We start from the raw sequence: 10,371 nt of genomic DNA, 5'->3' as shown, positions 1-10,371 counted from the left end.
TATCTAAAAACTTACCGAATTGAACATCCAACTTATGTCTCACAAACTTATGGGGGTAAGGAAGTTTTTGCAATAGATTGGGCTCTTTGACTTGTGTTACTTCCTTTTCATTTAAGACCTCTACAGTTTTATCATTCTCTCCGGTCCTCTCCTCCTCACTCTCTATAACAGTATCAGTGGTAGGTGTAGTCACAGATTGACTCCTAGGGGGTACTACTTCATCGCTCCCCTCAATGTCTTTCCACTCCTAGTGGTGATAGCATTTACAGAGTTTTTAGGGTCAATACCTTGAGGTGGGAGTTTTGACACTCCAACCCCATCCTTTATAGCACTAGCCAACTGAGAAATCTGGGTTTCAAGTATTTTATTATGTGTCATCACTTCATTAAACTTTTTGTCACTGGTGGCCATGAAAGTGTTGAACATTTTGGTCTGTGCTTCCATCATCTCCTCCAAACTAGTCCTTTGCGATGGTCCTTGAGCATTGTAGTTGTCATTAGAGGCTCGGGAGCCACGCGCATTAGACTGTTGGGGATTTTGATTTTGGAAGTTGTTCCTGTTACCATTGTTATTCCAATTTCCCCTGTTATTGGCATTCATGCTCTGATTGTATTGCCCTTGATTACCTGCATTTTGTTGGTAATTATTCTGATTACCAAAATTACCATGTTGATTATAAGACCCTTGGGGATTTTGGTCCCTTTGGTTCCTGTTTCCCCACTGGTTTTGCTGTTGGTAGTCAGAATTATTACCATGTTGATTATAATTGTTCCCTCTTTGATTAGGTGGTAAATATCTGTTATTGTCATTCCTAGGTCTATTATCATAAGACAAGGCATTGACTTGTTCATTATCACACTCATTACCATCATTATAGTTGGATTGAAATTGGGAATCTACGTTACAGGCAGAGGTATCATGGTCATAAGACCCACAGTTTTCACAGAATATACATCCAGCAGGCATATTATTAGAGTTAGAGTGCATACCTGCTCCCTTAGAATAGGATGGAAGATTTTGATGCGGTGGATCGTTGAGCTTCTCTTTGATAATTGACATTTCCTTACCTAGATTTACAATTTGCGATGTCAAATTCCCGATTGCATTAAGATGGTCTACCGAATAGACCGCTCCTCCACTCTTGCTCATGGCCTCTCGATCTCCATCTTGCCAATCCATGTGGTGTCGTACCACATCTTCTATGATATCAATGACTTCTTCTTCGGTTTTGTTCATAATGGGGCCACCTGCTCCCGCATCCAAACTGGTCTTCCCTTGAGGACTCAATCCTCCATAGAAAATCTGTAAAACTTGATATGTTGGGATTCCGTGGTGTGGGCACTCTCTTTGATACTCCTTGTACCTTTCCCAGGCTTCGTAGATTGACTCCCCACTCCTTTGCCGAAATCCCTGGATCAAAGCTCTAGCATCGGCCGTCTTCTTTTGGGAATAAAATCTTCCCAAGAATGCTGTCGTGACATCATCCCAAGTGTGTAGAGAGTTCGACTTCACCTCCTTCTCTAACCATTCGAGAGCTCTCCCAATAAGTGAAAAGGGGAAAAGCTTCAATCTCACGAACTCTTGATTCACCCCATTAACCTTGATGGTATTGCAGTACTTCTCAAATTCGTTCAAATGAGCCAAAGGGCTCTCATGCTTGGCACCACTAAACTGCCTTCTCTCGATGAGGGTGATCATAGCCGGCCGGATCTCGAAATCATTAGCCTCAGTAGTGGGTGGAGCAATCCCACTTGAAGCTCTGTACGCCCCAGGAGTTCCCAACTCCTTAAGGGGTCGTGGTGCTGGCCGATTGGGTTGGCGCGGTATGTCTGCCATTGGAACCTGTTGTGTGTTGTGTTCCTTTCCTTGAGAGTTTGATGACGTCAATCGAGATTTACGATTGCTCTTCAAAGTTCTTTCGATTTCTGGATCGAAGGGTATTAATTCTCTCTGTTTAGACCTGCGCATACACACTAACCAAACCAATTAAATAGCAAGGCTACAAGTGTAGCCAAAAGGGAAAAATCTTTTTGTGATTTTTACAATGAACTAGACTCAAGAAATCAAAAAGCAATTAACAAACACCGTTCCCCAGCAACGGCGCCATTTTGACGAGGGTTAAATCGGTCGCTACAATATAACTCTCAATCAAACAATACTTATACGAACACCCTATAACCAAGTACAATGGCAAATAAAGGTTCGGTCCACGAGGAACGAGAGTAATTGCAAATCAATCTTAAACCTAAGCTAGTTCAAAATCAATGCAAAATGGTGTTCTAAAATACTACTAATAAGATGGAATAAATTAATAAACTAAGACACTAGGGAGAACGAGAATTCACCAAACCATCGGTAACTACGCAACAAGGAATCACAGAGACAAACGAGATATGCAAAGACTATATGTCTGATCAATATCATGTGATAGGAAGACAACGGGAAATACTAAGCTTGGATTTCTCATGCACTTAACATTACTCGATACATAATCAATCCACATTCAATAATGAAATACTCAATTCACAATCTCTTGTTCAAATCAAGGATATCATGCAATCAAATTCAAGATTCTAGGTTAGCTACTCCTATTATAATAAATTAACATGCAATCGCATATAATCAATTTAATCTCAATCCGTTTATCAAAATCAATCCTCAATTACATAGATTACCTAGGCCGGGTTTCATCCCGAAACCCTAGCTAGGAGACTACTCACACATATTCATAATCAAAGCAATAATGAATTCCAAAAGCATAATAGATATAAACATGAATTCTGATTAAGGAATAATAAAGCTTGATTAATAAACAAGAATGAATAATACCAATTGTATTGATGCGAATCAATGGAAAAGTTCAGAACTTTGATATCCGTCGTCAATGAATAATACAAAGAATTTTCGCAAATCTTGCTTCAAATCAATCCAAGAAAACTAAAATCTCTAGAAATATCTCTAAGAAAACTAATGAATCTCTAATACTAAGAACGTTCTCCAATAACTCTCTACAAAGGCTCTCAAAACTATCTCTCCAAAACTGTCTTTTAATCCTCTTAAAGTCGGGCCTTATATACGTCTTCTAATTCGGAGAAGTCAAGCGCGCAGTTAACCCTGGATCAGCACGGCCGTGCTGTATTTGGCACGGCCGTGCTAGCTTGTTAGTAAGTAAACCGGGTTTCTTCTTCAAATTGGCACGGCCGTGCTATATATGGCACGGCCGTGCAGCTTCCTGGCACGGCCGTGCTAAAAATGACACGGTCGTGCTGAATATGCTCTAGCACGGGGCTCATACTGAAGCTGACACGGGCACGGGCAACATCTGGCACGGCCGTACTAATGGCCTGCACGGTCGTGCGGGTGCGTGGAAACTGACACGGCCGTGCGATTGGCTTGCACGGCCGTGCTGCCTTGCCTGGGGTTGCTTGCTTATAGGCCAGCACGGGTGTGCCTATGGTAACACGGCCGTGCTGCCTGTGCTATGTAATCAATGCACGGCACTTGAACTTCCTTAACTCCTCGGACTCCGGTCAAGGCTAGCTCGGTTACGCATCAAGGGCTCGGGATCCGATTAAACTCGGTTGATATTACCTGAAAACACATCAAAAACAAACCGAAAACCCGTGAAGCACGTAATATGGGGAACGTAAGCATAACAAGGTAATAATTGGCCAAAGCGGCCCCAAATACATCCAAAATCATCCTAAAATATGCTCTAAAGCGCGCCCTAAAGTGCGCTTGTCAAATATTCTATAAGGGATATTAATCTTGCACGTCCAACGTACTAAGGACTCACAATATTCATACTTAACTTACAACTCAAGTACAATTTACAATTAATCTTTAGTAATTCAGTTCATTTTCCCAACTACCTAAACAAAGGCCCAATCACATAAATCCCAACAAACATTTCCATGTCATGGATATCAAATAATGTTCAGAGAGTACCTTCTGCGTACTTCTTGATTGGGTTTTAACGACAACCCCTTTCTCCTTCGCCACCTCTCCCTTTGTCTTCTCGACCTACACATGACATTACACATTTCATTTCTCCATCCAAGTATTACACAACAAATTAGCTTTTATCATTTCCATCTAACATGACATACCTTTAGCTTGTCCCTTTTTCCTGTCCTTTTCTCAATATGACCTCGCTTGTGCTTCCCTTTCTCAACCTTTTCCCGCAATAACTTGATCAGGAGTTCCTGGTAGCTCACTTTGTCCTGTTCTGATTCTTCCTCACTACCTACACCGTCGTCCTTCGCATCCTCATCTACCTCATAATCACCAGCTGTGGAATCAGCATCATCAGAACCAGATTCATCACCACTAGATTCATCATAACCACCATCATCAAAACCAGCTTCATCGGACTCCTTTAAATACTCTACCTCAAAAACTGGATCAGATTTCAGTTTCTTCTTCCCTTTACTAGCTACTTCTGTTTTTAGGCGCCTCCTCATTCACGGCTTTCGACCGCGCCTACACAAACACAAATATTTGCCACCAACAATCAACTACAACACACAACCATCACTAAGCAAACACACAATCTTTTAATTCCAACAAACAATAACTCACCAATCCTCATCCCTTGCTCTTCCTCGGCATTATTTCCTCCTGCCAAGTTCAAATGAACGCTCGATAAATGGGATTTCCCAACTACATAAAACCATTTCAACAAACCCTTAACTCTTCACATATAATTTCTCCACTATATTCTCATATACATACCACAACAGTCATAATTTATTAATGTAACAATATCACTTATTCATAATTCAATACGTCTACCACCACAAAAACTCACAATTAATCACTCATTTACATGGATTCAAATTAAATTAAATACTTTAATTCAACATTCCTACCACCACATGCACCCAAAACAATTTTGCTTGTTCATTACAATTAAGCAACAAAAGGTCGCAAATTTCAGTGGCTAACAAAGCATTACATAATCTAAATCATCATATCAACAAATTCATTCCAATTACGGGTTTCACATCCTCAAATTAATCCCAATTATAACAATGAACAACAAAGGAAACCCTACTTCGCTATTTTCAGTGGATAACCGTAAATCACATAAACTAAAACATCATAACAACAAATTCATTCCAATTAAGGGTTTTAGAACCACGCCCACTAACATTTTCCCCAACTAAACAAATCAACAACACAGGTAACCCTAAATCTTTAAATTCACTGAAAAAACCCTAAATTCCAAAAACTAAAACTTCATAACAACAAACAAGTTACAACTGCTTTTTAAATTTCTTAATAACCAACAAATGCGTCCATAGCAAAGTTGTTACACTCGGTTTCGAGACCATACCTTCAATCAAAGGAACCAACGACTGCCGGTACACAATTCACGCAACTGCTCATGATTACCACGCACCAAAATTCTTTTCTAGCTCCGGCAGCAACCACCGTTGTAGTCTCTTCTTTGTAACAGAGTACAATAACTACAGGGAGGAGCTGGAGGAGCGAACAAGAGAAAACGAGGAGAGAGAATGCTTTCCTGCTACTTAATGAAAAATATCCTTTTCATATTCAAAAAAACCAACCCCGTTACATTTTAAATTATAACGGGTATTTGGTGAGTCAGCCTCCACTTTTGCATTTCTTAAGCTTGGTAAATGACACTGCTACCCTCCTATTTGCTTCCTTCATCCATAGCGCCTATGCGCTAATATGTACTCGAGTGATTACTTGGTAAAGATTGCATTGGACTAAATGAAAAATAAGTACCACATAAACAGTGGATTTAGAAGAAATAGTTGTAAGATTCTCAGGGGATAAAAGGGTACAAAAATACACACATACATGATCAGATAGCATCTCAAATTACTGCGCTTCTCATAAAGTTATAGTACACTACTGACTACACTAGAATATTAAACTAACCTCTCCTACAGCTATTCTTTGGCTGCATTATATTGTCCCCACCTCTCCTCCCTTCTCCATATCACATTAATACGGAGTAAGACAAACTCTTTTATTTATTTATTTACATTATACAATTATTATATGGAGTACTTGTATTTCCTTCCTTTGTAAAGATAACATATCTCTGCGACACACAGCACTCTTGTTTGGTGTGTCACTCATATCGTGCGGCAAGCTGAAATACACACCAAAACCTTATAGGTAATTTTTAACCGACTAAGTAATACCGACAACATAATTTCTGACCGAATAAACCCATCACACAACCCTAACCGAGTAACTCCGGTCACACCGTGTAACCAACCACGTATGAAAATTTGTGATGAACGTACAAATTAACAACATAATAGCTTAAGCATTGATAACACAATGCCTCTTTTATTGGTAAGAAATTACGAATTCGTTTACCTCTTCTAATTACTAGTTCTTTAAAAAAGGCGTACTAATGAAAATATGGCTTTATTAAAAAAATAAAGGAAGAAATATTAATAATAAATTACTAAATTAGTAATAATAATAATAATAAAAATAAAAAAGGAAGCAACCCACTCACACACTTGATTCTCACTCTCCACCATACTTCCCATTCCTAAAACCTCAACCAACGGCCAAGATTCCCTCCTCATTTCTTGCTCTTATTATTATTTTCCCACTCCATACTCCTTTTATCCTCCCTCACTCCCACCCCTCCCTCCCTCCCTCCCTCCCTCTAGAGATCGACGACAACGACTAACACGATGTTGTTGGGTAAGAGAGCTCGTCGTCACCCTATGAAGAGAACCACCAGTATGACGGAGTTCTCTTACGACGATCTCTCCATCATCCATCCTCATCCTCCTCCACCATCCTCGTCATCCGATCAACCCCGTGACGGGGTTGTTGCACTAGATCATGCTTATAACACTCAACACCTTCATAAAGTTATGGGTTTTGTTTCTCCTAGAGGGATCCATAGGCGTAACTCTGCTGATTTTGCTCTTCAATCTTCCAGCTCTCCTACTAACAATACCTTCCTCAGAACTTGCTGCCTTTGTAGCCGACGCCTCGCTCCCGGCCGTAATATCTACATGTATAGGTATGTTGTGGAATCTATAAGTTCTTTTTACTACTATATTTCATTTCATTGATGATTGATGTTTTAGTGTCGATAAAATGGTACTGATGTAGACGAGATTTGATTTTATATTATGAGTGGTCAGTTTACGGCCCCTGGCTTTTAATTTATTTAAGCAATATACATGGTTGTGATTTAGATAATTGAGGAATTTACTTGTAATAAAAAGAAGTCTAAAAGGGTAAAGGACAGTGGATTCTTCTCATAATTTTTTTTATTTTTTATTTTTTATTCTTCTCATATTATTATTCCATTGGTTTTTGGCCAAACTATGCAATGTTTTCTATTGGTCCGCTATAGATTCCTTGTAATAAATATGAAAAAAAAAATTAATCAATTAAATTTGTTAGCCATTATTATTAAAAAAAAAAAGAATATTTATATTATACTTTTGAATTTGGATTTAGTACGCCAGATCAAAATTTATTCGCTACGATTTTCATGTGGTCGAGTTGTATTCTACACTTTCTGTATGAAAAAAAAAAGAAAAAAAAAATCAATTTTATTTATGAAAATATAAAGAATTTCTAATGAGTAACTATATATATATATATATATATATATATATATAAAAAAATATATATATATATATATATATATAATGTAAAAAAAAAATATTATAATTATGAAGATTGTTCAATGTATTATTGATTATAATATTAATGATGTACGATTGTAAATTTAATGCTTATAATTAGTCTTTAAAACCGTATATAACGAAGACTAAAAACTGTATATAACGAAACGAAACCGTAAATTAATTTGGGGAGTACTATGTATATTTGTGGCGGGTCTAAAAAGCAATTATTAGAATGATTTTTATTGAGTAGGCGTTGTTTTTATATGATGATGTGTCAAAATTATAGTCGTTTTCTGCGTAGCAATAATTTTGGACACTATGGGCCATGGTGGTACAACTGGGTTACGAGTTTGATTAGGAAAGAATCATCATAATTTCTTTCAACACTAGAACTTGGAATAATCATGTTATATCATTATTATTCTACTTAGCATGATGCCTAATTATTTTCATTTTTTTTTGTTAAATTACTTATGCAATTGATTGTGACTTTTTATTTAATTATTTATTTTCTCATAATAGAGCATACTCTCTTTGTTATCAAATAATTGTCCTGTATACTATTTTCAATTGGTTAATTTTTTAATGAGAATTATTTGCTCATTACCTAATCAACTCATTCAACTTAATTGACGGGGTCCTATCACTAGTTACCTCACTTTCATTCTCTATTTACCTAAATTTATGTGGCATAGGGTGTTCCACTAAAACTCAATCATTCTATTTTTAATTTACTTATTAATTTTACATTATCTACAAAAAAATATTTAACACCATTGTACCATTTACCTCTAAATGTGTGTCCCAACCTAATAAAACAATAATTTGGGGACAAATGGAACATTTCAAAATGTCTCAGTTAAAAAAAAAGCCTTATTTCCTTTGAAAATGGGATGTTAGGAGAGAATTGTAAGGTATTGCAATTTGGGAATAGTTGTATCAATATTAGTGGATAAAAAAGAAGATTAAATGAGGTTTTGTTGATTTAAATTGAGTACATAGTAAATAAGTAGTGGATGATTAACTCTTACCAATATATATGGCTTTTGCATAAGAACAAGAATTTTGAGAAATATAGATCTTTCATTAGAAATGCTTTCTCTATAAATAAATATATATAAATTATGAAATCTATATTTTATTTTTTGTTTGGAAAAAGAAAATTGTTCCTTTCCCCTTGCGTACAAGGCCCCTCCTTTCTATACAATCCATAACTGTCTCAATCCCAATCAAAAACTTTTTTGTCTTTATTTTTGTTTTCTTGAATAAGTATTTGTATATATAATAGGTTATATCACTATCTTGTCCGTTCTTAAATTGTACTCCGTAGGTCATTATAAGATCATTATTTTAATTCAAAATTATGAATTTACCTTTAATAATATCCTTACAACCTTTCCCAAAAAAAAATAAAAATAAAAATAAAAATAAAAATAAAATAAAATCCTTACAATCAGTCTTGAGTACGAATGTTTTCATATGCTAAAATTGAATTTTGCATCAACTATAACTAACAAGATTCCTGTAAGAAATAAACTCAGATTTCAATCCCAACAAATAAAAATAAATAAATAAAAAATAAATTTTTAGTGATCTTTTATTTTGATACATGTAACTAGGGGTGAGCAAAGAATTTAAGTGTCAGGGACTACACCATATAAATTTAAATAGGAGTCCGATTATAAAAGAGTAATACCTTATAAGGGGAGAATTGTATATTATATTATAATTGCAAATGTAACATAATTATTATTATTATATTCATGCAATTGAAGTAAGAGTTAATTTAGGTGAGCAAATTGGCATAACTTAGTTTTCACTAATTGCCACCTTTGAGTGAATCTTAAAAAGAATCAAATCTTAAGTAATTGGATTTTCTTTAATTTATTTTTTCTGTCTCTTTATTTTTTAGAGTATAATAATTTTGACTTTTTTTAATTTATTTTTTAAAAAAATAATTATGCAGAGGAGATAGTGCATTTTGCAGTTTAGAGTGCCGGCAACAGCAAATGACACAAGATGAGAGGAAAGAGAAATGCACTCCTAAAGAATCCAATTCTTCTTCATCTCACCCTACACCTGTCTCTTCTTCCAAACCCGAGAAAATCGCTGCGTTGTAAGGGATATTTACCACAAAACGACGAGTTTTGTATTTTTTTTTTTTCCTTCCTTTTTTTTCCCTCTCCCACTTACAAGAATATAAATATATAAAAAAAAAAAAAATGGAAGCTTTATGCTTGATATTATTATTATGGGAGGTGGGGCCAAAATTGGAATTTCGACTACGGTATCTGAATTGTGGTCGTGGCTAATCATCTTATATTTGTTATGCACGCTTGTAAAGATTTACCAGCTGTTGGCTAATCATCTCATATTTGTAATGCACGCTTGTAAAGATTTACCGGTTGTTACTATGTATGATGAAAGGTTTTGAATATAATGGTAGGTTTGGAATTCTATGTGTATATCATTTGCAACTTATGCTATGTAATTTGAGCATTGAAATAGCAATTCTTGCTTATTTTAACCATAAGTCCCATCTTCCCAATTCACTTCGATCAATTCACTAATAGTTGCAAAGTTCAAAAGGCAGAAATTTGATTGAATTGAAGGTTTCGTGATAGGTAAATAAAAAAATGAACTATAGTGGTTTCATGTAAGGTAAAACCATTGAATTGGTAATATAATGAAGAATAAATTAAAACTACTAATTCATTGAGAT

General features: G+C 35.7%; 2 protein-coding genes across 2 annotated transcripts; one reads left to right on the top strand and one right to left on the bottom strand.

Annotated features, from left to right (window-relative positions):
• Positions 1-3,552: 3,552 nt before the first annotated feature.
• LOC110696504 (DNA polymerase alpha catalytic subunit-like) lies at positions 3,553-5,384 on the bottom strand. Its single transcript, XM_021873805.1, has 4 exons — positions 4,582-5,384; positions 4,110-4,482; positions 3,949-4,023; positions 3,553-3,591 (listed from the first exon to the last, which is right to left on the bottom strand). Exons 2-4 carry the CDS (start codon positions 4,461-4,463, stop codon positions 3,553-3,555), a joined length of 468 nt encoding a protein of 155 aa, XP_021729497.1. The 5' UTR covers positions 4,464-4,482; positions 4,582-5,384.
• Positions 5,385-6,594: 1,210 nt separating this feature from the next.
• On the top strand, positions 6,595-10,160 carry LOC110696503. The gene is made up of 2 exons (XM_021873804.1): positions 6,595-7,030; positions 9,616-10,160. Exons 1-2 carry the CDS (start codon positions 6,693-6,695, stop codon positions 9,767-9,769), a joined length of 492 nt encoding a protein of 163 aa, XP_021729496.1. The 5' UTR covers positions 6,595-6,692; the 3' UTR covers positions 9,770-10,160.
• Positions 10,161-10,371: the final 211 nt, after the last annotated feature.

This window comes from Chenopodium quinoa, unplaced genomic scaffold (assembly GCF_001683475.1).
Source record: "Chenopodium quinoa cultivar QQ74 unplaced genomic scaffold, ASM168347v1, whole genome shotgun sequence".
Taxonomy (NCBI): Eukaryota; Viridiplantae; Streptophyta; class Magnoliopsida; order Caryophyllales; family Amaranthaceae; genus Chenopodium; species Chenopodium quinoa.
Note: the sequence above shows the minus strand (reverse complement) of the source record. Positions and strands in the feature narration are given on the sequence as shown.

Bases quoted from the DNA above. Each gene is read 5' to 3' on its own strand.
- LOC110696503 (XM_021873804.1), top strand. From the start codon at position 6,693: ATGTTGTTGGGTAAGAGAGCTCGTCGTCACCCTATGAAGAGAACCACC. The intron at 7,031-9,615 runs GTATGTTGTGGA...ATAATTATGCAG, and splicing joins CGTAATATCTACATGTATAG to AGGAGATAGTGCATTTTGCA.
- LOC110696504 (XM_021873805.1), bottom strand. From the start codon at position 4,463: ATGAGGAGGCGCCTAAAAACAGAAGTAGCTAGTAAAGGGAAGAAGAAA. The intron at 4,024-4,109 runs GTATGTCATGTT...TGTCATGTGTAG, and splicing joins GAAAAAGGGACAAGCTAAAG to GTCGAGAAGACAAAGGGAGA. The intron at 3,592-3,948 runs GTACTCTCTGAA...ATGTGTTTTCAG, and splicing joins AATCAAGAAGTACGCAGAAG to GTAATATCAACCGAGTTTAA.